Below are 26,283 nucleotides of genomic sequence, written 5' to 3'. Positions count from 1 at the left end.
TGGGAACTACAGCAGGCGCTGGAGGCACACACATGCCCACACCAGCCCGACTTACTGTTTGGTCGTCTTCTTCCTCCCCTTCCAGCACGACACAGTGGTAGAGCATTCCGGACTCAGTGGCAATCACCAAGATGTTGGGGACACAGGGCAAGCAGAGCACGGCACAGGCGTCATAACCATAGTTGTCTTCAGCTGCCGGGTGCATGGGCAACGGGCCTAACAGCTTCCCCACGCTCCCAGGGCTAAGGAGGGAGTGCAAACGTATTTGGGAAATGCTGACAGAAGACAACCAAGCCCAGCACTTACAACCCTTTCTGACTCTCTCCAGCTCTCATGCCTTTATTAAAAATAGTGTATTCCCAATGTCTCCACTTTTTCGCTTTCCCACTCAATTTCCACCTTTCTGGTGCTTCTCAGCTGGAGATAATTTTGCTCCCAAGGGGACACTGGTAATGTCTTAAGACACCTTTGGTTGGCACAACTGGGAGGATGGGGGAGAAGTTACCCATGTCTAGAGGCCAGAGATACTGCTAAACACTGCCCCACAGGACAGCCCCCTACAACAAAGAATTATTCAGCTCAAAATGTCAATAACGCAGAGGCTGAAAGACCCTGCCCTGAATTTACCGTGCTTTATGCCGTCACCACTCCACTGAAATGCTCTCTGGCAAAGGTGACCACTGAGATTATAGCTGCTAAGTCCAAAAGGGACTTGACTTGACTTTCTGCTGCATTTATCACTGGTTAACAGTGATTGCTTCGTAACACCCTTAACATCTGAAACATTCTTCCCCCTAGTTTTCTCTTCCTACCCTTCTGAACACATCGTTCTAATGCTCTTTTCTAATTTGTCTCTTTAAATATCGGTGCTCTCCAGGATTCCGCAATAAGCCTTCTTCTCTTTTAAAGATACACACTTACGTAAGAGCATATTGACTATGCCTGGTTTTAACTACTGTCTATATTCTGATGACTCCCAAATCTTTCATTCTCAAGTGTAGCTTATCTTCAGGGCTTCAGACCCAGTATTTAATTGGACTAGACAAATACATTTACCGAGTGCTAGATGTCACCCCCAAGGAACTGATGGTTTAGTTGGGGAAGCAAATATTTAATTAGAATTACCACACCGTGTATAACAATGCAAGGATTTACAGGGTACAAAGGAACACCAAAAGGTACAAAGACAGTAGGTGTGTAAGAAAGGTATCAAAAATAAGGTCAATGGGAAAGTACATTCTGGGAAGGGGCAGTGAGCATCTCGGCTAGGGGGCAGCATATGCCAAGTTCCGGAGGAATGAAAGACCAGGAATTAACAGGAAGGAAACTTAGCTCAGTATGATGGGAGGCAAAGTACAAAGTCTAAGGCAATAAAAAAGTAGCTGGACAGATATTCAGGGCTGGCTTATGAAGCAGGCGGTCTCACGTGCCATGCTCAAGTGCTCGGAGTCTATCTGCTGGGTGACTGCGTGTCACTAGAGGGTTAAACCAAGAGTGATGGAGCTTCTCTTTATTAAGACTAATCTGGTAGTAGAGAGGAGGGTGACACAGAGGGGACCAAAATGGGATTCAGGGCAACTATTTAAGATGAGAATGATCTAGGCAGATGATGAGGGTCTGAGGCAAGGACGGGGGTATGGAGAGAAGGGCGTATACATTCAAGACATTTTCATGGTAAAATCAACAGAATTTTGAGACGAGACTGTACATAAGAGGATGCAGAAGATGACTTTCAGGTTTGGGGCCAAGGTTACTAGGTAGGCAAATGGGGCCAAGTAGTCTGGGAGGAAGGGTTGGGAGGGTAATAATGTTACCTCAACAGCCCTCTGAGAGAGCTGGTGTGTGGGAGGCAGAGAACACTCTGTCCAGGAGAGTGGGACTGAGGCGCGAACCCTCGCCATTCTGCAATCTATCAAGCTCCTTCATCTTTCTTATCTTTTCCATTTTGTATCCTCTCTTCTCTCTCCTGGATCCACTTCTGCTCCTGTTTCCACTTCTGCTCCTGTTTCTACCTTGTCAATTCTTCAGGGTCCAAGCTTCTGGATAGTCTCAGTCTTCCCAGTCAGGCAGGCTAAGCACTTACTCTGTCCCACTCCCAGCGCCCTATGATGCCTTGAGCACATCACACCGCACTACGGTAATTAGTTTGCTGTGTGACTTTCTGGTAGACGAAAAATCAACCACACAGCAGGGACTTTGCCTCCAATCTCGTATTCCCATATCCTGCCACATAGTGAGCCTGAATAAATACCTGCCAAGTTGATTTATAAATGAATAAATTACAATGTTCAGACTGAGGCTGTACGCCTTTCTAGTTACAAACTTTCCCAAAATTCTTACCCTCTATTGCCTCTACCTCACCATAACAGATGATTATTTCTTTATTTTACCTTCATCTTCTCTCTAGTCCTGTATTTCCAAACGAGTTGCCCTTCCTGACCTCATTATTTCTGTTAATGGCTCACTCCCTCATCTAAACAGTAACTAAGTCTTACTGATCCCTCCTCTGTAGTATTTACGATGCTCACTTCTCCCTTTGCATTACTGCCCTAGTTCAAACTCTCATAGACCTTAAACTAAATTTTGGGACAGCTTCTTTAAAAGTCTCTCTGCCCCAGTCCCTTTCCTAACCTGGTGTTTCATTTTTCTCCTGTTTAGAAACCATCCCTGGCTTCCTACTACCCTAGTCCTGCAGAAAAGACTCCATATTCCTTAACTAGGTATTTAACTCCCCAAAACTTTCCCTGGACAGAAGCTTCCCAGGTTTTTCATTAAATGCTCCCTGCCTGAATCTTCTGCTCTAGCTCCCAGATCTAATCACTGAACTCTGAATGGCACTCGCCCTTGCTTGTTTTCATACTCAACCTCATGCTACTCTTGTGACTAAGATGGTCTTACCCTTCCTCGATGCTTCATTTAATCCTGCATTAGAACCTTAAGTCCCATATAACATCAGTCCTTTTCCATGAAAATCTCCTAAACTTCTTCAGTCAGAATGTCTCTCCTTCCTCTGGCCCTACTGTGAACCACTGAAGTAGTACAGATATTACCTTTTCATGGTTTGTATGTCTTTTTCCCACAACTGGGACGTAAGATACCGGACTACCATATCTAACCATCCCCACAGTGCTGTGCTCAGACAGGATACATGATACAGATCTCCCTTGACATACGACAGGGTTATGTCCCAATAAACCCATAGCTAAGGTAAAAATATTTTAAGTTGAAAATGCATTTAATACACCTTACCTACCAAACATCATAGCTTACCCTAGCCTACCTTAAACATGCTCAGAACACTTACATTAGCCTATAGTTGGGCAAAGTCATCTAACACAAAGCTGACTTTATAATAAAATGTTGAGTATCTCATGTAATTTACTGATTACTGTACAGAAAAACAGAATGGCTGTAAGTGTATCAGCGTTCACCCCTGTGACTGTGTGGCTGACTGGCAACTGTGTTCAGTGCTGAGCATCATGACAGAGGATCTACTGCACATCGCTAGCCCAGGGAAACATCGAAATTAAAACTTTAAAGTACATTTCTACCGAATGTGTATTGTTTTTGAACCACAATAAAATCGTAAGTCTGACTAAGCTGGGGAGCATCTGTAAATACTTCTTTGGTTGGCTAGACTTTGGGAACACAAATCTAGTCTTATCATAAATGGTTATCCAAGAATTCTATAGAACTTGCCCAAATAAAATGAGAAAATGAAAAGGCTGAATGATCTGTACAAACTCTCTCTCCAAAATATGCCAGCCAGCACTGAAAGGATGCAATACTTTCACAAACTCAGAAACACAGATCCCAGGTCCAACCGTGACAACCTACACTGCAGCACAAGCTGGCTTTCACTTCAGGTGGGCGTCGCCCTCAGCTCACCTGTGCAACAGGCTAACATACGTAAGGAACGTCTCCCCATTCTCGTACAAGATGTACAGGGGGAATGCCACTACTTCGTCTTTGCCTTTTTGTCCAAATACGTTCTTCGGGACTGCTGACAATGGCCCAAAGTCAAATGCAACTGCTGTCTCTCCTAGAGATGCGGTGTAGGCCCTTCTGAAAAGAGATTTAAAAACCAACTGGTTGAAAACAAAAATAAAATGTCCAGTAACAGTAGGTGGGGACAGAATTTATGTTCAATGGAGTGAGAAGACAAAAATTATTATTATGAAGAATGTTAAACAACATTGGAAAATTCTCACAAAAGTAAATGAAAGAAGCAGGCCACAAAATTATACTGAACACCTGTCATTTTAAACAGTTGCAATATACAGACACAAAAACAGTAAAAATGTAGACATGCATAAACACAGAAAGAAACAGGAAGAACACACATGAAGACATCAATATCTCAAAGTGGTAGGATGCATTCATTCCACAGATATTTACTAAGTACCTACTCTGTGCCAGGCACGGTTGTAGGTTCTGGGACTACGTCACTGAATTAAACAAAGGCCCTGCCCTCTACTGAGAGAGAAAGAGAGAAGAAATAAACACATAACACAAAGTCAGACAATGATGTTATGGAGAAAAATAAAGTAGGGTAAGAGAGTAGTGATGGCGGTGTTACTTCAGGTGGTCTGGGAAACTCTGACAAGGTGATATTGGAGCAAAAATTAGAAGGAAGAAGGGAGCAAGCGTGTGGTTCTGTGGAGCAGGAGCAGTTCAGGCAGAGGGAAGGACACAGGCAGAGACTCAAGGAGGGGAGGCGGCAGAAGTTGTCTGAGGAACGGCAAGGAGGCTGGAGCTCAGAGCCAGGGCAGAGGCTGGAGCGGAGCTGGAGGGGCGCAGTCAGGGGCAGACCTGGAGGCCCTTGCAGGTCAGAGCAAAGACTCTGGGAAATCAATGGCGTGCGGAGAGCAGAGAGGCAGAATGATCTGACTTATACTGAAAGCAGCACTCTGGTTGTTTTACTGAGGATAAACTATGGGAAATTTTAAACTATTTCATTTTCTTCTTAATACTTTTCCCAATTATCTACAACAAATATACATTATCTTATAATAAGGAAAGAGAAATGATTAAACACACTGTTTTTATATTCTAAAATTTAGTATAATTGGTTTCCCAAAAAGCTTTCAGTTTAATACCAGGTTAATGAGTAATTAAAATAAAGTCGTAATTTCATACAATTGAGAGAATCAACATAATTTCAAGGTGTTATAAGTACCATACCTTAGTTTCTTTATCACATGGAAAGGTATATGGTATCAGGAGGCATACAATAAGGAATCCCAACATCCAGAATAAAAGAACTACCTGAGCTAAACTACAAAATTAAGACAATGAATAGAAACAAATAGACACAGAAGTTATTTTAAAAAGACCTGAACTTAACTGGAATTTAATAAATAATATTTCTACTAATGATAGTAGGTGTCAGTTGATGAGTACCTGCTCTGTGCCATACTAAGCACTTTTCATGCATGATCTCATTTATTCTGTACAATAATCCTAGTAAATGGCACTACTTTTTATGTTTCTGGAATGTACAGTGATGACAATGAGGCTCAGTGCAGCTGAATAACTTGCCCAGATGCCACAGCTGACAAGTGGTGGAGCTGAGATTACAACACAGGTGCCGACACCAGAGCCAAAGCTTAACAACGGCACTTGCTCTACTGCTTCTCATCCAGACACTGTGCCTGGCAAAGGAGGCTGGTAAGCTATGGAAACACACTGCGGGGGAGAAGATGCCCTGACACCAGAAGAGGACCTCTCAGCTCTCAGAGGGAGGTATTTCCCCATCATGGATATGGATGGACTGGAGTTTAAGAAGCTGGTGGTATAAGACATGAAAATCATTTAACTGCAGCTTTCAGTTCTGGGACTATCAGAGAGAATTAAAGTGGTCCCAAGGTCAGTGGCAACCGCTGAGTCCTAGCAGAAGAAGATGAAATTCCTCTCTGGAGGAACACACACCCTCAACTCAGGCTCTCAACATTCCCAAACATTAAGATCAAGTAAACATAAGTTCACAATGAGAGATCAGCAATCACAGGAGGAAGTGACCATGATTGCAGGGCAGGAGGAAGAACAATCACAGATTTGATCCCCACCTCCCCAGGACTTCAGATATTTAAACTGTAACATACAGAATAGCTATATATAAAATACTCAAAGGAATAAGTGTTAGAAAAACAAAAATAAAGAAGACTATTAGATATGACCACTACAGAGACGTGAAAAGAACTAAATGGAATTTCTAGGAATACTGCTACTAAAAGCTTCACTCTACATCACACACTGTGGGTGATCCTGTGTAGTAATCACCAGAAAGACTGATCAGGAGGCCAGAGGAATGGGGTTTGTGAGTTCAAAGGGTGATTCTGTTAGTGGTCAAAGCAGCCAGGAACTCGCCCCTGTAGTGGGTAAGAAAACATAAAAGAAGCCAGGGTCACAGGAGAGTCCCAGGGGCTCTGGGGCACCAGATGCTGGTCTGCGGGTCCAGCAGCTGCCCGTCTACACTAAGTGAACACCTGCAGGCCTCCAGCCCAACAATTGCCTTTCACCTTTTCTGTAATTTTGCAACGTTTAGTCCATTCTCTTATTCAAGATACAACAGGGAATACATTTCAGCTATTCACATTTTTACACTTTCTTAAAAAAAGGTCAAGGTAGTAATGATATTGAGATTTCTAACTTCTTGTTACCTATTCACATTGTCTATTTTTGCTTATTTCTCATATTACCAAAAACATGCTAAAGTCACCTCAGGAAACCCTTCCAATCTCTGTTAAAACTGCAACTATAATTGCAACAAACTAATTTTTACAATTTCATGACGCAAATAAAAACTTACCCTTTATTGAGTATTAGACTTTCCTCTTCTGTTTCTGAAAGTATAATAACCTTAGTGGGTGTCTGGGGCTCACGCAGAGAATAAATTCTAGCAATCAAAAGAGAAGAAAGCCAGCATTAAAAATTCTCTTTCATGAATTATCTTGATTACAATGGCCATACTACCTTAAGTAACCTACAATTTAATGTGATCCATATCAAACTACCCAGGACATTTTTCATAGAACTAGAACAAATAATCCTAAAATTTATACAGAATCACAAAAGACCCAGAATTCCTAAAAACTGAAGAAAAAGAACAAAGCTGGAGGTATAACCCAGACTTCAGATACATTACTACAAAGGTGCAGTAATCAAAACAGCGTGGTATTGGCACAAAAAAAGACATATGGATCAATGGAACAGAATAGAGAGTCTAGAAATAAACCCACAGACCTATGGTCAATTAATCTTCGACAAAGGAGGCAAGAATATACAATGGAGTAAAGATAGTCTCTTCAGCAAGTGGTGTTGCGATAACTGTACAGCAGCATATGAATCAATGAAGTTAGAACGCTCCCTCACACCATACACAAAAATAAACTCAAAATGGCTTAAGGACTTAAACATAAGACAAGACACTATAAACCTCTTAGAAGAAAACATAGACAAAACATTATCTGACATAAATCTTAGCAAAGTTCTCCTAGGGCAGTCTACCCAGGCAATAGAAATAAGAGCAGAAATAAACAAACGGTACGTAATTAAACTTACAAGATTTTGCACAGCAAAGGAAACCATAAGCAAAACAGAAAGATAACCTATGGAATGGGAGAAGATATTTGCAAATGATGCAACCAACAAAGGCTTAATTTCCAGAACATATAAACAGCTCATACAACTTAATAAGAAAAAAACAAACAACCCAGTCCAAAAATGGGCAGAAGACCTAAACAAGCAATTCTCCAATGAAGGCAAATGGACAATAGGCACATGAAAAAATGCTCAATATCGTTAATTATCAGAAGAATGCAAATCAAAACTACAATGAGGTATCACCTCACACCAGTCAGAAGAGCCATCATTCAAAAGTCCACAAACCATAAATGCAGGTGAGGGTGTGGAGAAAAGGGAACCCTCCTACACTGGTGGGAATGTAGTCTGGTGCAGCCGTTATGGAAAACAGCATGGAGAATCCTCAAAAGACTTAAAATAGACTTACCATATGATCTAGCAATCCTACTCCTGGCATATATCCTGAGGGAACTCTAATTTGAAAAGATACATGCACCCCAATGTTTATAGCAGCACTATTTACGATAGATAAGACATGGAAACAATCTAAATGTCCATCAACAGATGACTGGATAAAGAAGTGGTATATTTACGCAATGGAATACTACTCAGCCATAAAAAATAATAAAATAATGCCATTTGCAGCAACATGGATGGACATGGAGATTGTCATTCTAAGTGAGATAAGCCAGAAAGAGAAAGAAAAATACCATATGACATCACTTATATATGGAATCTAAAAACAAAAAGAAAAACAAACTTACAAAACAGAAACAGACTCATAGACATAGAGAACAAACTTACAGTTACCAGTAGGGAAAGGGGCTGGGAAGGGATAAATTGGGAGTTTGAGAGTTGCAGATACTAACTAGTATATATAAAATAGATAAACAAGTTCATAGTGTATAGCACAGGGAACTATATTCAATATCTTGTAGTAACCTATGGTGAAAAGAATAATATATGTATATTCACATATGACTGAAGCATTATGCTGACACAACATTGTAAACTGGCTATACCTCAATAAACAAATAAATAAATAAACACACACACAAGAAAGACTCCATATGAAAGACCATAACAGGTTGAGAAGGCAGTAGATGCCAAGTTTGGGGATATTCCATTCTGAAGAGGCCTGAGGGCATGGACAACTGATAGAGCCAGAAGGAGACAGAGCTCTCGGTGATGGAGGGAGCTAAAGGCCAAATATTGCCCCTGAAAGAACCGCACACCATTTGCGCAGACTACCACATCAACAGAGGCCACTGGCAGCAGAGGGAACGAGAGTAAACCAGGATAAGGGACATGTCCCCTGCCCATCACTGATGGACTATCAGTTAGGTAAGATGTCTGCCTCTGCTATCGCAGTCTCCCCACCCCACTACTGAGGAAGTCAGACCCAGAGGAAAGATGTAACAGCTCCCCTCCTTATCCTTCCAACCCCCACCTCAAAGTGCTGGGACAGAAAGAAGAGTCAAAGAGCAGATCATGCCCCCTCCACTCATTCCAGTCCCTCAAGGTCTGACCTGTCACAGGGCCAGCAGATAGTTCTGAAATGAATTTGAGATCAGAGTTTTAAACTGGACAGACTAAGTTTTAATAACTAAAAGTAACCAGAAATCTATAAAATCTGTGTAAGAAGCTATTAAGGGATCGACCATTCAGCAGCAAAAGAAGATTTGGTAGAGCACAGTTAAAAACAGTAATTAGAAAAAGTAAAATTGAAGGAATCTGTACATCAGATAGTTGAGTCTCCCCAATAAACTTTTTACATAAGGCAGATCCAGAAAGTTAACTATGATATAACAGAAATCTCTGTAGGATTAAAACCTTTAATCTTAGGGTACAAAACATGGAGGGGGCTTTAGAAGTGATCAAATCAAACCTGCTCATTTGACAAACTGGAAACCAAGGTGCCCAAGTTTTTAATATCCCAAAGACAGAAGTGACCTTGGGACAAGAGTTCACATCCCAATTATATACTCTTTCCCGTATGCTACATTACCTCCAATAGAGTGACTTAATGAAAATGGTTTTAGGAAGATTTTTATAGGTCAGATTGGGAAAGGAGAGCCTGGAGACAGGAAGACTAGTTGAGAGGCAACAGCTGTAATTAAGACACGTAAGTTAGGGCAGCTGGTTGATTTATATGATTGAGAATGGATGACAATAGCCATCAGATAAAGCATTTCCAACATCTAATGATCCATTGAGTGGTACCCTGAGCTATTAACTGGTGACCAGAACCAGAATCTTTCCAGTCACAAAGCTATGAGATAAAAATAAAATTTACCTTATTACATTGTCTGATGTTAACAACACTATGTGGGGATCCAGCATCTCACTTGGATACCAGGCAGCATGCTTTAGAGTCAGAGAGGTAGAACTCGTGAAAAGTCTCTCAGCAATTGGAGTGGTGCTAAAACAAAGACAACAATTTTCCAAAACTGTGATGAATCATCTTCTAGGGAAAATCTATCTTAAACACTCTTTGCTCTTCTTTCCTTCTAATTTTTTTTAAATCTTGCTGAGAGAGCATTCCAAACATCCATTAATCAATATCAAAGAATCAAAATGAAAATATTTTCTAAACTGTAGAGTATTTTATACTGTACTTCACAAGTGATTTTAGACATAGGATTTTATTTGATACTTGTAGTAACCTTCTAAGGAAACGGTACTGGGCATATATTATCATTCTTATTGTGGAAATGAGGAAACAGATTTAGAAAGGAAGCATTTTAAAGGGGCCCAACCTATAAGTTGTGGAGCTATATTCTTTTCAGGAGATCTTACAGACTCTCATCTTTCAGGATTCGTTGAAAAAGGGGGAAAAAAGTTATACTTATGAGCAAACTGCCTGGCTCATGGGTAATAAGTGCTTTTAAAACATCTTATTTCAACCTTCTTGAAAAAACAGCCTGACTTCCAATGAGACAGAAATGTGATAACTTAGGCAGAATAAAAGTGCAATCACAAATGTATTATAAACACTATTATCACAAGATGCCAGTGTGCAGACCATCTGGAGTACTCTGATGATTCAATAGTAACAGAGTAAACATACCTTAAGAAGTACTAGTCTTAAACAATTTTCTGCATGTATTGCAAATTATACAGATAAACACCAAACGGAAATAGAACTTACCTACAATTCACTGTTGATTTTCCACCTTCAAATTCAGAATTCTTCCCCCATCTTTTAGGTAATTCTAATATCATAAGTCCTTTTATTCCTATAAGTGCTACATGATGTTCTGTTGGACTTAACAAGACTTGATAGATTTCAAACAGGGGTGGATTTATGCAAAGCAATCTCTGGAAATTAAAGCAAACTGGTCAAAATAGTTTATTTGTCAACTCTCCACCACTCCCTTCTGGTACTTTATATTCCAATCAGATTAACTTCCACTTCTGAGAAATCATGCTTTGTTGTGCCTTGTGTCTTTGCACAGCTGTTCTTCCTGCAATGGTCTCATCTTCTTTTTTTAGCTGGCTAACACATTCTTGGAGACTCTGCTTCTATACACTTTTCTCCCAAGAAAATATCCCTGATCTTCTGGCCAGGAGTCAATGCATCTTTTCTGCACTCCTATAGCACACACTGGATAATTCTATTACAGTCCTTACCACACTTCCTTCTAATTACCCTTTTATTCGCTCATTCCACACAACTAACTATGAATTATTTGAGATCTATGTCTTTCCTCTCTGTATCCTTAGCATAGTATACATGGCATACTGCTGACTGACTCTCAATATACGTTTTAGCGAACAGATAAAGAACTCAGAAGTACTAGTAAATGATAATTACTGTTATAAATAGTACTATAAGATAGAGAATGGCTTCAAAAGCTTCTGCAGCAAGTTTAATGCTGCTTTACCTAAGCAGATTTAATACAGAACAGTGATATTTTCAGGGGGTTCTGTTAAGCTGTTAATCTTGGCATCATTTGCCCTAAAAAATAATGCACTTCTTCCTATTTCTTCTCATGAGCATCTCAAATTGCCATTTTCTTTTCTAAGTTCAGCAATAAACCATGAGATTACCATTGTATTGCTTATCCTTATGTACAGAGAATCACCCTAAGCCAAAGATCTTTTTAGACAAGATTGTAGAATATGAGATTTCTATTAATTGTTACTAATGTCTGTAAGTTGGGGGTTTGGGGCTGGTTTGTTGTTTTAGCTGCCCTTTGCTGATGCTAATCAAATTGGTTTTTTTCTCCTGTCAGAGACTCTTTCCCTCTTTTCCCTATCTTCTCAATCTTTTCCCTACTTGATTCTAACAGTCTATCTCAAAGGCCACCTTTCTTCAGCTATATATACAATCTAACTTAATCACCCTGGGATACTTAATCATTTGTGATAATCACAGTACTTAAGAGTTTTTTGGTTTCACTTGATTTGGTTTTTTAAAGTCACTGCTCATGATTTTGTTTCATTTAAAGTCACAATTCACACTAAACTGCTTTGTCTATCTCTGAGTTTCTGAGATTCTGGAGGATTGAGCGTCATTCAGACAGTCATCAATATTTACTGAGAGCTAATATGTTCCAGGCATGTTGAAGTACTGGGGATACAAAAATAAGTAAGGCAGACACAGCCCCTGCCTTGGTGCTTACAGTCTAGAAAATAATTCAGATAATAAACAAACGAGTATAAATAATTTAATGATGTCTGTGCTAAATTCAGCATAGCAATATAGGGTGCTCTTGTAATACTGTGTGCTGAGCATCTGATAATTACTCTTATAAACTGAAATTTTGCAGTCAGTAGATTGTAGACTTGTGACCGACTTCCAAAACTGCACAAACACTGCTAGCACCTTATTAAATTTAAATCATTTCTCATCAACAAGAATCAAACAATGGCACACAATAGATGCCATGCATTAGAATGTGTGCCGCGTTTTTGTTTTTTGTTTTACATTTTTTAATGTCTAAAAGACGACAAGGGGTTTATTACAAATAAGCACTTCCATAAAGTAGTGTTTGAGTACAAAAAGTCTGGAATACTTTCGGATCACACTCACTTTCACATGCTGTTGGCTTATCAAAAACAAGCAAAAATTCCTTTCAACTCTGGGGATGGCCTAATTTCTTAGAAGGGGAAAAGAATTAACAGGGAATTCCTCCTCCATGTAAGGCACGAAACTCGATGCTTTCAAATTTACCCCCTGACTTGATGCTCACAACAACCCCAAGAGAAAGTTAGGATTGTCTCTATTATGAGTGTGACATCAGGAGAAAGGTTTCTCAGGACCAACCTCCTAAAAATAGCAACTGCACCTCCACTCTCTATCCCCTTAACCCTGGTTTGTTTTTCTTCAGAGCACCTGACGTTTTAGTGTTATTCCATGGTCCGTCCCTTCCTCCCGGACTCCGAGAACTTAAGCACCTTGAGCGCGTTAGTTCCTATCACAGCACCCGGCACAGTGTCGGAGTCAATGAACTTTGTCGAAAGAATGAAACACAGGAAGAGAGCCTTGAAAAGGTTCTGTGGACATGTTCTAGCGGAATGGACATAAGGAGGAGGAGACTTTTCCACTCGAAGCTGGACGTCCCAAAGGACGTCTGCGTCCACTTAATAGCATCCCTCCCGGCAGACGAAAACTAGCCAGGACGGGAAACAAAAATGCTAGTTCAGATCCCAGCTGAGGGTCATTTCCAAGACCAGCCTGGCCGTACCTGGTACTGGGAGAGGGAGGGCTCCTCACCGGCGCAGCTGAGGCCCCGAAGGCGCACGACTAAGAAGGAGCTGCCTTCTCCGTCCCACAGGAAGAGCTCTCCGCCGAGGCCTAAGACCAGGTTTCTCGTCAGCGACTGCGGCGGCAGCGGCGGCGACGACGAAGGCAATGAAGAAGAAGCCGGCTTCTCAGCTTCGGCTGGGCTCTGGTTTTTCAGTCCCTCCCGGAGCCGCAAGAACACGGCGTGGTTAGGCAGCCAGGTCTGCCACAGTTCACCGTCGCCCGCGAGTCCTTCGGCGGCCGCCATCTTGGTCCAACACCTCTCCTTCGCCCAGTTGCTCAGCCCGCGGCTGAGCGCAGCCAATCCACGGCCAGCTGTCCACTGGCCAATCATCGAGCAGGTCTCCCTCAACCACGAGACAGAGCTAGGGGCGGGGCGAAGAGGAGGCCAGCCCATCAGGCAGCGACATGGACAGAGGACAGCCAATCACCAGTCGAACATTTACTCCGAAGCCAGTGGGGGCGGGACGAGAAAGTCAACAGACCAGCGCCTGCTTATTAAAGCAAGCTTCAGTTTTGCGTGAAGTCTAGTACCTGGTCGGGGTAGCGGAGACCTGGGTATCTGATTGCTTATTGGACACCTCCACCTGGATAAACCTAGCCATCCAAAGCCTTCCCTCACGGCTGATCCCCCGATCCAGGCTGGCTAAACCCCACAAATGCCAGTACTTCACTCATCCAGCCTGGGGTTGCCCAAATTTGTCTCTTGTGTCGGGCTGGCCGGTAGGACAACGCTTCCCAGAATCCTCTGCGATCCCGTGTGGTCAGTCCCCTCCAGAAACTACAACTCCCAGGATTCTGCGCGGGCCCAGAGGGCGGGGCTTTCTGCTGCTGCTCCCGTGAAAAGACCATGGCAGAGCCGTCTCGGCACCGCTCGCTGTATAAACCGGTTGGCTCGCCGCCTTGGAAAGAGACGTTCAGGCAGGTGAGTGTGGGGTTTGGGAAGCCTTGGCCGGGCTATCGTCACTCCCCTAATCCGTGCCGGGAACCACTCTCTTCCGTGCCTTCCCTCAGCCGAGCCGGGTGAGGCAGGTACCGGTGGCGGTGGACCTGGAAGCCAGCCCCCCAGCCTGTGGGTCTGGGCCTCGGCCACCGCCTGACCTTCTCCTGGAGTCTCTGGACCGCTGGGTGTGGGATGAGCACGGACCGGGCCGGGCCAGCCCAGGAAGGAAGTCTTCATTTTGGATTCGGGTTTGTTTTCTATGTGAAATGTGGTGACCGCACCTCTGCACTGTTACAGTAACACCACCACCACCAGCTGTTGTCGGGTTGGTGGGCACCCAGAGGGGCACCTTGTCTACTCACCTCATGCGAGAGAGACGTTATTTCTATTCCAGAGAGATGTAATTAGACATTATTTCTCATTCCGGAAATTATTTCTATTCCAAACTATTTCTTCGGAGCCTCCGTTACCAGGCATTGGCATTGTTGTACCTTACAGTCAGTTCTGACCTATTCTCAGCTCAGCCTGGTTCCTGTAAGTAACATGGCCTGTCTTTCTAGGGATCTCTGAAGTGGTATATCCCAGGGGAATAATCTGATCCTGGAAATGACTGTCTACAGCAGTTTCTCCGCCTTGGCTCTTGACATTTTGAAGAAGATAGGTCTTTGTTGTAGGGGGCTGTTCTGGGGTTATAGGATGTTAAGCAGTGTCCCTGGCCTCTGCGTACTTACTAGATTTCAATAGCCCTACAACTGAAGTTGTGACAACCAAAAATGTCTCCAGGCTTTGCCATATATTCCCTAGGGGACAAGATTGCCCAAAGTTGAGAAACATACAGGAAGGTGGTTACCATAACTAAAGTAGCAAGAATTTGGAAGCATCTTAACTGTCCTGATAGCACAGTGGATGCTGAGCTGTCATCCAACCATTAAGGAAGCTGGCATAGAAGATCAGCTATGAAACATGATCTGGAAATATATGCATTACAAGCACTGTAATTTCACCCACCAACATGTGGATAAGGACTGAAGAAGATGGTACCAAAATAGTAATAGTTAGGATTATAGTTGAAATATGGTGTCTATAAATTTCCTTTAATGTTTTAACAACTAATCTAAGAGGGTTTTGTTTGGGTTTTTTTTTTTTTTTTTTCCTTTTCCCAATCATTTTCTTCCAAGGGATGCCTAGAGAGAATGAGAAACAGCCGGGACAGGCTCCTGAACAAATACCGCCAGGCTGGAGGCAGTATGCCAGCGGGAGCTCAGAAAACCCTTCTAGTGCAGGAGGTGATGGAAGAAGAGTGGAACGCTTTGCAGTCGGTAGAGAGCTGGCCAGAGGCCTTGGCTCAGGTCAGCCTGGGATATGTGTTTTTAGGGACGGTGCTGAAGCATCTAGAATGCCTTGTGTCCTCCCTCTGTTTCCCTAAGTCCTCTAAACCCAGCCACCCTCCAGCCCCCAATCAGGATTCTAACTGATTAGGGCCTTTACCTTTGACCCAGGTTCTTCTACCTTTAACGTGAGACTCATCTAGATTAGTTAATGGTTTTATAAACACCAAACTGTGGCCCTGCTGCACACTGCATCAAATCACTTATGAAACCAAAAAGGAATAAATTTCACTCCTTGGCTCCACCTCTGGAAATTCTGATTCAGTAGGGATGGGCCAGGAACCTCTCTTTTAAAAAAAGGTCTCCAGGAGCTTTTGATCCTAATCTCAGCTGGAGTTGGGAGCTGGAGGTGGAGAGGAAGCCATTTACCATGTGTTAGGAAAAGCACTGGATTGGAGGTCAGTAGTTCTGGAATTCTGATCCCGGTTTTGCTATTGACCCTTAACTCTGCCTCTTAGAGCGTTAGTTTTCACATTTCTAAGATGAAGAAGATAATGTCGTCAGTATGATGAGGACAGTGTAAGAAAACATGTGGGAAACTGCTTTGAAAACATCAAGGTTCTCTGTAATAAAGATGCATTATTTGTTGCTTTCTAGGTGTCCTACAGTAGGCCAGATATTTGCGTTACATAATCACAATTAGTGCTTGCAATAACCCAGGTGGGTTCTATTCCCCCTTTACAGAGGCCCAAACTGAGGTTTACAGAGGTTAGGAACTTTCTAGCGGTCAGGTAGCTTTGGCAGAACCATACGTTTAGTTGTGCCCTATACTGTCTCCCCCAGATTTGGTGCCATTGTTTGTCACCAGCTGGTTTAATCTTTTGTTGATGCCTTCTCATCATGGCCACATTACCTCACTGTCAACACATTCTGCAGAAGGACTGGACTGTTTTCCTCAGTTAGATCTGGGTTCTTCAAGCCAGTCTCCAAGGATAAATCATTGTGGGTCTTGTCAGCTGATCATAACTTCATACCTCTGATGACCCCACTTTCTCATGCAGTTGGAGGAGCCGATGGACCTGGCTGTGCTGGAGGAAATCCAACAGGAGCTGATTGATCAAGGTGACCCCGGGAATAGTCCTTCCTCCCTGTATCTCCAGCTGCTCTAGTGCTGACCTTTTTTCTAAATGGAGTTAGTTCTTAGCTCCCTTAGCTCCCCTTCCTCTACTTCCATATTCAATCCAGCATCCAGAAGTCTTGTTTTTACTCTCAAGTCTTGGCTGGCTGTCTTCCCAGTAATAAGAATCTTCAGTGTTGCCAGGCCTTGTGCAGACTTCTCATTCCGTGCTCTCATTTCCTCCTTACGTCTACCCTACGAGGCAGTGTGAGACGGAAGAGAGGGGCGTCTTACACAGATTGCACAGCTGGTGGTGGAGTTGGGAAGTGAAATCAATTTTGTGAATTCAGCCCCCATGTTCATTCTGTCTGACAATACTTCCCTATTAATAGATCAGTAGTAATCCTGTCACCTTACAGGGAAGTGCATGCTCAGATCTCTTGCACTACCTAATTCAAGTTCCTTCTCTGCGGTGCATTCTTTACTGACTCCCAAGAGTCTTGTGAGAATCCGCTTCCTGTGGCATCATAGCACCACGGAGCACGGCATTTAGCCCCTTGTATAGCCAAGTCAGTTATTGCACATAGCCTGCCCTTCTGGATTAGGCTTAGTTTTTATCACCTGTTAAATAAAGACAGTAGACCTACCCTATAAATCTGTTTGCAGGCTTAAACAATATGTGTAGAAGACATAGAGCAGTGCCTGGTGTATAGACAGCTTTCAATAAATGAAGCTATTAACATGAGGATGGAAGAGCGTGGACTCTCGGGTCAGACTGCTGAAAGTCACTTCTCAGCTCTACCATTTTAACTTGTGTGGCACTGGGCAAGGCCATTAATCTCCCTGTGCTTCAGTTTCTTCATCTTTAAAATAAGGATAATAGTAGTAAAGAAATTCAAATATGTAAAGAACTTAAACTAGCATTTGACACATAGTAAGTGCTATGCAGGTGCTAGTTGTTATGATTGGTGTATTGACTCCAGCTAGGCTGTAGATTTCTTGATTTCAATTCTTTTCTAAAAAAATTGATTTGTTCCGTAGCATCAGAAGTAAGTGCTCTGTCAGCGTCAGCTTTCTCTAGCTGCCCCTGGGACCCTGACATTCTCCATCTCTGCCCCTCTAGCCTCCAGAGGTGTGTGTAGTTGTCTCCTTGTCTCTCGGCCCCAGCACTTCACAAGGGGAGGACAGATGGGAGGGGAGGAATCCAACAGGATGAGGCCTGACAGAGCAGTAAAGGTCTAGTGATGGGTACCATGACCATGCTCGAATTTTGGAGGCATGGATGAAGCCTTTGAAGGTGAAGCTTAGCATCCAGGGCAGGGCAGTCCAGGTGACGTGGGGTGAAACACTCCGGCTGTCCTTTGCCTTGCAGAACAGTCCATCATCAGTGAGTACGAGAAGAGCTTGCAGTTTGATGAAGAGTGTCTCAGCATCATGCTGGCTGAGTGGGAAGCAAATCCCCTCATCTGTCCTGTGTGTACAAAGTAAGACTTTTCACAACATTTTCAGCATTATTTGTTCCCACCCCCCACTCCAAGGTGAGTGGACTCTCCCCTCAAATCTGTTGTCTGAGATTTGGGGACCCAGGTCTGCCGGCCATAATGCTCTGGAATCCCAATTCTGCTTCTAGGTACAACCTGAGAGTAACGAGCGGTGTGGTCATGTGTCAGTGTGGCCTGTACCTCCCATCTCATGTGAGTGTTCCTCACACAGATCTGGTGTCACCTCTCCCCACATACAGCTGATCTCTTAAAGAACCTCCCGTGGTGCACACATCTCTTCCCAACTTCTTGTTCAGTTCACATTGGTGGCTTGAAATCAGCCATGGTGAGAATATAGACAGTACGGAAATTGGCAAGCGCTACAAATCAGGGCCTTCCTGATCCCCTGCCCCCTCCCCAAGCCATTCGCGAAGCAGTTATTAATGTACCGCTGCTTAAGGTCTTTGTAGAGCCCAGTTTAGAGTTGGAAACACTTGTATCAGATCTTCCTTAAAAAGTTACCATATATGAAAACCCAGCTATATTCAGAATTGCAGTGTCAGCGGTTCAGTGCCCTTAAAATAACTGCAGCTCTCTTATGTGACATGTTGGGGACGGAAAGTTTGCCAGTTGGTTAAGTTGGTGAATTAAACAAATGAAATATTTTATATTAAGTTTCAAACATACACATTTATTTGCCAAGCCTTGAGCAGGGCTCTGCTAGTTACAGAACTGAGGGATTTTTGTTGTTTTTACATAAACCACTCTTACAACGCATCGTCTAGTATTTCCAGTTTTGTTTCTGTAAAGTGCATCAAAAAGCTGAATGCACAACTTTAGGATTTTTCCTCCCTTGTACCTAATTCAACAGCTTTTTTTTTTTTAAAAAAAGCAACTCGTCTTTTTGAGTGTTTCCTAAACATTCCACTTATAAAAACAAAACTTTCATTTTCATTCTCTTATTTCATTGGCTTACATAGTTTGTAGTTAAGTCGCCCAGTTACAGTATGAAGTGCAGTTAGTGCAAGCAGGCGTGGGACCAAGCAGCGCTGTTAAGGCTTTAGTAAGGACACATTTGGCTGGTGGGGGTAGACACGCGGCGAGGCTAGAAAGCCTCCCAGCCCTGAGCGTTCTGGGTGCTGTGAGCTGCAGGCAGAGTGTTTATGGCAGGAGTGGGGAGCCTTGGTTCCCCTGGAGAGGCGGCTAGATGGACATTGTTTTCTTCTTAGCACAGTCATGAGCCCAAGAGCATTTTTAAAGGAAGAATCAATCCAGAATCAGGATTTTCAACCCGTTGACTAGGAGGTGACTAAGATTAGGTTGTAGTTCAACTTTTTTTAGTCTCCAGAGTTGACAGAGCAAAAGCTTCGCGCCTGTTTAGAAGACAGTGTGAATGAGCACAGTGCATGCTGTCCCCACACGCCAGCATTTTCCGTCACTGAAGGGACAGAAGAAAAGCCCAGTCTTCTCATGAGCTGTCTGGTAAGCCTCCCAGGGGACCCAGTGGTGAGAGCGGGTTAGTGGGTGGTTTTATTCCCACCACGGTAGAAATAGGTTAGACACAGGTTTTTAAAGGTTAGAGACAGTGACACACTGCCACAGGGACTTGGAATGTTTGAGACGTGAGGACAGTAGTCTTAGATGGAATGTGCTAGACCACCAGGAAGCCAAGCATGTAACTACAAAGTGGAGTCAAGGCCAAGGACAGGGTTTCTTAGGAGAGTGATGCAGCTGAGCTGTCAGGGAATCGCGGGCCAGCTTTATACTGGGTGCCCACTGATCATATGAGGGCCAAGGAAGGTAACAAACATTCCTTGCTCCTGCCCGTGGTGAGCATGCAGTTTATTCCTCCCTGTGACACATGCCCGGGAACCTCACCTCCCTGCCGGGCTACAAAAGCTGCCAGCTGTCAAGTTTGTGTCCTCCTGGTCACCGGTTCCCCGAGGGTGGGTCCTTCAGGGCTTGATCTCAGCTTGAGGACTACATTGCTGCTGCTGGCTTCTAAGGCAGTGGTTTTGAGGCTGCAGGACAGAAGTGCAGCGGAGCTGAGGCCAGGGCTCGCCCACGGCCTCTGTCACCACTACACCACTGAACCTGGTGCAGTGGTAACTGAGCGTGACGTCATCTCAGAAGCAGCGTAAAGGTCATTACATTTTCACCATATGGAGATCATGTTCATGAGTGGAATGCAACTTAAGCTAACTTAAACTTCTGTTTAAATCCAGGCTTGTGACACTTGGGCTGTGATCCTCTAGGGCCCTCTTCTCACCATGCTCTATGGAGGAGCTGAACTTCCATCTGGAGAAGAGGCCTTGTAAATAAAAACCTTTTATTTATAATTTATTTTGTATTAAAACTTTTCAGATGTCTCTGCTCTGTGTTTTGTAATGCAAGTTGAAGGGGAAGGAACAGAAATAGAAAAGACAAATCACCTTAGAGGAGATAAACCAATTTTACTGTCCATCATTACGTTATACAAAAATCTAGAAACAGGTCTGTAGAAGAAATAAATGAGAGGTCAATAAGAGGCAGGAGAAATAAGTTAAAATTGAATTATTTTCCATGATACTGGGATGAAAACCATTTCAAAGCACATGGGTCTGGCTCCGGAGTAGGTTTTGCTGTTCGCTGGCCGAAGCCTGCCATCAAATTACGGTGTTCGGCACCTCTACTGGCTTTTGACAAAACCTTTGAGGTCCTCGAGGAAAGTGATGTACTCCCGGTGCTCCAGGGCTGTGCTGAGCTCCACCAACTCATCAGCAAAAGTGTTGTCCACGCCTCGGTCCGCAAGGAAATCCATTAGGTGGTCATATAAAGCCTGAAAGGAGACATTTACTAGTCAACATTTACTAGTTACAAAAAAAAAAAAGACCATGTGTGACACTAAGATGCTTGTCTCTCCTTGGACTAGGACCCTCCCCTGCAAGGCCCAGGAGCAGCCACCCCACCTTACCAAGCACTCACCCAATCCAGGGAATCTGTGTTGAGTGTGTAATTTGTGTCCTTCCAGTCAGACTCTTCAGTGGGCTGAAAGCTCACTTCCTTGATGGAGAAAATGTCACTCTGGTCCTCCTCTTCTTGCCCAACCTAAGAGACAGCATTTGGGAAACTGAAGGGTTCTCTAGGACAAATCAGATTCATGCAAAGCAAAGGGACTATTACAGCTCTGAACTCAGATTTTAACCTTGTTCCTTCATCCCCTTCTGCTCTTCCCCAGCTTTGCCGCTCTAAGTTAGGGAGGAGGGTCCCTGGAGGCCCTCCCTGTCCCCAGGGGTGCCAAGGGGTAGCACCCCATTCCACACACCTCGTCCTCTGGGTAGTGACAGTCCAGCACCAGGGCCTTCTTGCTGCCATCCTTTATCACTTCAACCACGAAATTGGGAGTGGACGTCAATTCAGGCTGGGGAAACAAGAACAAGTCACCTTTGTTGGCAGCTCTCAGGGGCCTGGACCAAAGGTCTCAGACAGCTCAGGGGGTCTGACAGCCACTGGTTTAGGATATTTAGCCACTTTCCAAGTCTTAAGTTATGCTATGGTGTTCCCAAATAAGGAGCCTAGGGTCTTGAGTGGAGAATCTAAGCCACATACCAGCTTGTTCCTGGAGACTGAGCTGAACTCATCCCGGTGACCCTTTCTAAAGTTACAGATTATGTTTTGGAGGGCGGCATCATATTTATTTTAGTACAGCATTTCACTTCTATTAGCACCCTACTTGTTTAAAGAACATACTAGGTTTAGAATTAGGAAAACTGAACCCCAGCCCCAGCTATGTGCCAATTAACTTAATCTTCCTGGGCCGGGTTCTACACCCACACTCTGCAAAGCTGCAAACACATACACTGCAAAGCTGGCCTAAAGCTCTGAGATCTCTTTCCCGCTGACTGTTTCTGCATCTTATAGCCCAGGACCAAAGCTGATGCCTCTGGTTAAAGGCTGTCCTGATGGCTGAATAATCACAGCAACCCTCTGATGGTGAGCCATCCAACGCCAGGGAGGTCCTAGTCCGGGCGGCTAGGCCAGGACTCCAGGGAGCTGAGCTGTGCTGGGTCATGAGACAAAATCATGCCCACCCAGTCAGAAAGCGTGGTGACCAGTGGCCCTCATACTGGCCATCCAGGAACAACCAAGAGGGACAGCAGCCTAAGGAGAGACTGCCAAAATCTGATGCCCCAGCTAGTGTTTATTACCAGCCTGTGACTTACGAGAGCACTCCTTCCTTGGAAACACTCCAAATGATCATCTCTAGTATTAAACATCTCCCGATCATGGGAAGGGCTCAATGTCAATTCCTTTCCAGTAGGTGAACACAGGCCAAACTATAAAGTCTAAGCCTGCAGACAACAATTTACTTGGCCCCTGAGGAAGAAAAGGGGCCACACAGCTCTGATGGCCAGAAACTGGTGCTCTACAAGAAGGGCGCAAGGATGGTTGTCTTTTGCCTTTTATCTCTTAGCATTAAAGAACCAAAAAAACAACCCCCCCCAAAATACCAAGAAACCCCACAAAAAAACCCCACCATCAAAAAAAAAAACTTTCCTTCTCTAAGCCTCAGGAGGTACAGGCTGGTTACAGTTACAAACTTACCTCCTGTTCTTCAACCTTCTGCCCTTGGGAGGGCTCTTCCTCTCCATCATATGGGGGTGGGATGCTGTTGTTAATGTTGAAAGTGACAGTGATCCTAAAAGGCAAAAGAAAACAGGGTGAAGTTTTAACTGAGCAGCTCAGTAAGGCGGCTTGTTACAGTTACAAGAGCTGATGAAACAATGTCTCTCAGCTGGCTTGACATCTGATTTGCAAAACTTTCAAAAAAGGCCAGCGTCTGCAACCCACCCAGAGATGGATTCAGCAGCTCTGAAGCGGGCCTACTATGTGCTGGCTGCTGAAGTTCATTTGTAGTCAGGCCCGAGTTTCTCTCAGCCAAATTCAGTCAGGTGTGGGCTACTTCCATCAGGCCAGCATCTACGGTTCACTGCCAACATGCGTCCACTGGTTCCTCCCCAGCCACAGCCAGCTGACACTGTCACCCTAGTCCTTCTGCTGGTGGTGAGCCAGAGAAGCTGGAGCAGTGGACCAAGGCCTCCTTTAAAGGGAGGCTTAAGAAACTTTTCTCCACTAGAAAATCTGCCCCTTTGAGGAAGGAAGGAGCGCAGTATCATCAGGAGGGTGTGGCATCAGCTGAGGATGGAGAGCAGCCCCGGCCCCAGGAAGGGGAGGCCTCACGAAGAACAATATGCTGCTGGACAGGCTCATCCTTCAGAGCAGCTGTGAGAAGTTTAATCATCACAAAGCAGGCGGTGAACATCAACTAATGACAATTTTAAAGTGCAGGAATCTTCACCTGACATATCATTTTCCAAAGTCTGAATCAAAATGTCATGTGAGATTTGGAACAAGCATTGCTGGGCACTACTATCTGCAGACAACAGTGCTCCTCTCTGGACCCATGCTAACTGGCTGCCTTGCCAGTCTGAGGTTTGAGATTCAGCCACAAAATTTGTCTAATCTGCAACAGTGCTGACCAAGCTGAGCTCCTGGGCACAGAAACGCAGTTATGGTCATTACAGCAGTATCTATAATGGCCCTGAACTGGCTATGGCTTTACCCCAGGGAAGTGGTTTAAGTGAAGTTACAGAATCCACAATTGATCTATCATGGGAAGAACACTATACCACCAGGTGTAGAACCAGAACCAGAACCCTACCTCGTGGCATATACAAAAGTTCACTCAAAATGTATCATAGACTTACAGCTTAACCAGGTCCCACCTTTCTATACCAGAACCCCACCCTGTTACTTACTTTGTTTTCTCAACTGTAAACATCAGAGAGTAGGGGCTTTGTTTTCCTCAGCCAGAGCCTGTAGTGAGTCAGCAGTGTAAAGTGAGACTCTGTCAGCACAGGAAGAATTTCTGAATTTGCCCGCTTAGATTTAGGCAAGGTAGATTTTCTGCATGGCACGGCCTCCCTCACTACTATAAGGGTTTCGTGAACAATGCCTCTGCTGGTCCAAGAGACTTCCAGCTACTCGGCTTCTACTTCCTTACCACCTCTGTATTAACCACCACAGCACATTAGTGTGCAGTGAATGAATGACCTGGAGCTTATGAAGTCACCCGAAGAATCCTCTCCCATCTCTTGGAAATCACATGTCAAAGTACCTGCCTTAACTAAAGGCTGTCCTGGGAAGACTCAGGGCAGGTCCCACAGGGTCATGGATTTGGTCCCCTGGAGCCCACAGGCCCCAGTACTCACTTTTCTCCAGCAATTTTCCGCACTAATTTGGCTTCTGTCCCATTCACCTCCAGATCCCAACCTCCAGACATCTTGGGGAGAGACTTATACTTCTGAATCTTCTTTTCCTCCTTAATCTCATCACTGAGGAAGTCAACAAAAGCTTTGTCCCCTACAATGGAAATCAGCAAGTTACAGGAAAAGAAGAGCCAATCATTCTAAAGCACAAAAATGGCCCATGTTAGTTACTGCACCCAGAAATTGGGACGTGGACTGTTTCTAATACTATTAATGGTGATTCTGGGAACGTAGCCCAAATCATTCATATCCATTAAGCCTCCGTTTCCTCATCTGTAAAAATCAGCTAAGGTTATCGGTGGGAAGCTGAGCTTGATTCTGGAAAAGTTTCCCAACAATGAACTCCTTACCACGTTTCAAAATAAAACAAAAGAATTCCCAATTACCCTCTTTCACTTGCCAGCAAACATCACCACACTACTTCTAACCATGACCTTGGGCTTTCGCAAAGTTCCATTTTTGAGACACTGAGGATAAAGTCAGCTTCCAGGGCTTAATAGTATCTCTTCCCCCAAAAATGAAACTCTTGGAAGTGGAAGAAGAGAGGAAATGCGACAACACGTGGATTTAACCCGCTGGTCGCCGATCCGTGGGAGAATGTTCCTGACCTCGGGGGCGGCTCCGGGCGGTTCACTTGTGATCTGCACTTCCCTGCCCCGGCCCCCGCGCCCCATCCAGGCCCCGGCCCACGTGCCCGAGTCTCACCTTCGGTGTGCAGTCTGCCGCAGCCACAGCCGCAGGCACAGGGCCCCCGAGGCTGCAGGAGGCCGGGCAGCTGCACTGACCCCGTGCGCACGCTGAGCAGCCCAAAGGGCCGGGCGCACGGCCGGAATGCGGGCTGCAGTAGCTGCCGGAGCGGCTGGGAGGGCGCGGCGGCGCGGAGGCCGGCGGCGGCGGAGCCCACGGCGCGGGGCACGCTGCGTAGCAGTTGCAGCATCTTGGCAGCGAAGGCGGCGGCAGACACGTGCGAAAAGGAAGAACGACTCCTGCCAAGAAGGACGACTCCCGCCAGCTGCGCCCCCTAGATCTAGGGCCACCGCCGGAAGTCCCGCCCCCGCCCAGGAAGCGCTTCCGCGCCGCCGCTTTGAAGACGCAAGGCACCATGGGCGGGACGGCGCCCTCTACAGGGGGCCTCCGGTGCAGCCTCCTGGGGAGGCTTCGAATCCAATTACTCAACTTTCCGTAACTGAATTGGCCTGAGTCCGGTGTTCCAGGTTTGCTGTTTCATTGGCCTCAGTTCTCTCCAGTGGCTGCTTACACTCTCCAAATTCCCATCCACCGTTCTCAAGCACGCAGGCTTTCTATGACTTCGTGGAATGCTCTCTTGCCGCCCCCCAACTCCCAAAGACCAGCCTCCGAGGTCATCTCCCCAAAGAGGCCTTCCTCAACTTCCCCCTCTCGTCCTAGAAACACCGAGACTCCGGCCCCTGCGCTTGATTATTTTCTCAGCAGAAACCTCCTGCTTTGCTGGTGTCCCTGGCAGCTGACCCTCAACCCCACCAAACCCAGGGTTCCTAATGGTGAGATCCCTGGCTAATTCCTGCGACCCTCCCGCTCTGCACCCAATCTTACACCCAGGTTCTGATAGGGACATTATTTTTCTAGGGGCAAGAAGCCACAGCTTACGTCAGATTTAGGTTAAGAACTCCTGTTTCTACCTTGCCAGGAAACAAGTTATATAAGGTACCAAGAAAGTAAGTCTTCCCGAAACTGTGGCAAAGGCTAATACTTAGTATATTCTAAACAGCATTCTGTGAATGAGGGAAAGGA

The 26,283-nt window shown here is 44.7% G+C and overlaps 3 protein-coding genes across 6 annotated transcripts in view; 1 reads left to right on the top strand and 2 right to left on the bottom strand.

Annotated features, from left to right (window-relative positions):
* NUP88 (nucleoporin 88) overlaps window positions 1-13,622 on the bottom strand; it is a 29,536-nt gene extending 15,914 nt beyond the window's left edge. The window contains exons 1-6 of one of the 2 annotated variants that reach the window (XM_010998535.3): window positions 13,278-13,622; window positions 10,736-10,905; window positions 9,881-10,006; window positions 6,812-6,898; window positions 3,889-4,065; window positions 56-242 (exon numbers count right to left, since the gene is read on the bottom strand). In XM_010998535.3, coding sequence (XP_010996837.1) covers window positions 56-242; window positions 3,889-4,065; window positions 6,812-6,898; window positions 9,881-10,006; window positions 10,736-10,905; window positions 13,278-13,583 — 1,053 coding nt within the window. In that variant the 5' untranslated portion in view covers window positions 13,584-13,622. The remainder of the gene's footprint in view (window positions 1-55; window positions 243-3,888; window positions 4,066-6,811; window positions 6,899-9,880; window positions 10,007-10,735; window positions 10,906-13,277) is intronic. The other variant, XM_031467846.2, reaches the window with a different exon arrangement.
* Window positions 13,623-13,855: 233 nt separating this feature from the next.
* RPAIN (RPA interacting protein) lies at window positions 13,856-20,574 on the top strand. Of its 3 annotated transcripts, XM_010998537.3 has the most exons (7): window positions 13,858-14,261; window positions 15,458-15,628; window positions 16,669-16,729; window positions 18,097-18,208; window positions 18,355-18,418; window positions 19,547-19,687; window positions 20,431-20,574. In XM_010998537.3, exons 1-7 carry the CDS (start codon window positions 14,187-14,189, stop codon window positions 20,458-20,460), a joined length of 654 nt encoding a protein of 217 aa, XP_010996839.1. In that variant the 5' UTR covers window positions 13,858-14,186; the 3' UTR covers window positions 20,461-20,574. The 3 variants fall into 3 exon arrangements, with proteins under 3 accessions (XP_031323721.1, XP_010996838.1, XP_010996839.1); XM_031467861.2 differs by lacking the exon at window positions 20,431-20,574 and having other exon boundaries at window positions 13,856-14,261; window positions 19,554-19,681; XM_010998536.3 differs by having other exon boundaries at window positions 13,857-14,261; window positions 19,547-20,574.
* Window positions 20,575-20,638: 64 nt separating this feature from the next.
* Window positions 20,639-25,556, bottom strand: C1QBP (complement C1q binding protein). The gene is made up of 6 exons (XM_031467860.2): window positions 25,219-25,556; window positions 24,457-24,607; window positions 22,790-22,883; window positions 21,510-21,605; window positions 21,170-21,292; window positions 20,639-21,023 (listed from the first exon to the last, which is right to left on the bottom strand). Exons 1-6 carry the CDS (start codon window positions 25,448-25,450, stop codon window positions 20,874-20,876), a joined length of 846 nt encoding a protein of 281 aa, XP_031323720.1. The 5' UTR covers window positions 25,451-25,556; the 3' UTR covers window positions 20,639-20,873.
* Between the last annotated feature and the right edge of the window lie 727 nt (window positions 25,557-26,283).

Source organism: Camelus dromedarius, chromosome 16 (assembly GCF_036321535.1).
Source record: "Camelus dromedarius isolate mCamDro1 chromosome 16, mCamDro1.pat, whole genome shotgun sequence".
Classification (NCBI taxonomy): Eukaryota; Metazoa; Chordata; class Mammalia; order Artiodactyla; family Camelidae; genus Camelus; species Camelus dromedarius.
Note: the sequence above shows the minus strand (reverse complement) of the source record. Positions and strands in the feature narration are given on the sequence as shown.

Excerpts from the sequence above, each read along its gene's own strand:
- RPAIN (XM_010998536.3), top strand. The coding sequence starts at position 14,187 with ATGGCAGAGCCGTCTCGGCACCGCTCGCTGTATAAACCGGTTGGCTCG. Across the intron at positions 18,209-18,354 it reads ATCTGTCCTGTGTGTACAAA|GTACAACCTGAGAGTAACGA; the intron begins GTAAGACTTTTC and ends TTCTGCTTCTAG. Across the intron at positions 18,419-19,546 it reads GCCTGTACCTCCCATCTCAT|TCTCCAGAGTTGACAGAGCA; the intron begins GTGAGTGTTCCT and ends AACTTTTTTTAG.
- C1QBP (XM_031467860.2), bottom strand. The coding sequence starts at position 25,450 with ATGCTGCAACTGCTACGCAGCGTGCCCCGCGCCGTGGGCTCCGCCGCC. Across the intron at positions 21,606-22,789 it reads AGAAGGTTGAAGAACAGGAG|CCTGAATTGACGTCCACTCC; the intron begins GTAAGTTTGTAA and ends TTGTTTCCCCAG. Across the intron at positions 21,024-21,169 it reads ACACAGATTCCCTGGATTGG|GCTTTATATGACCACCTAAT; the intron begins GTGAGTGCTTGG and ends GTCTCCTTTCAG.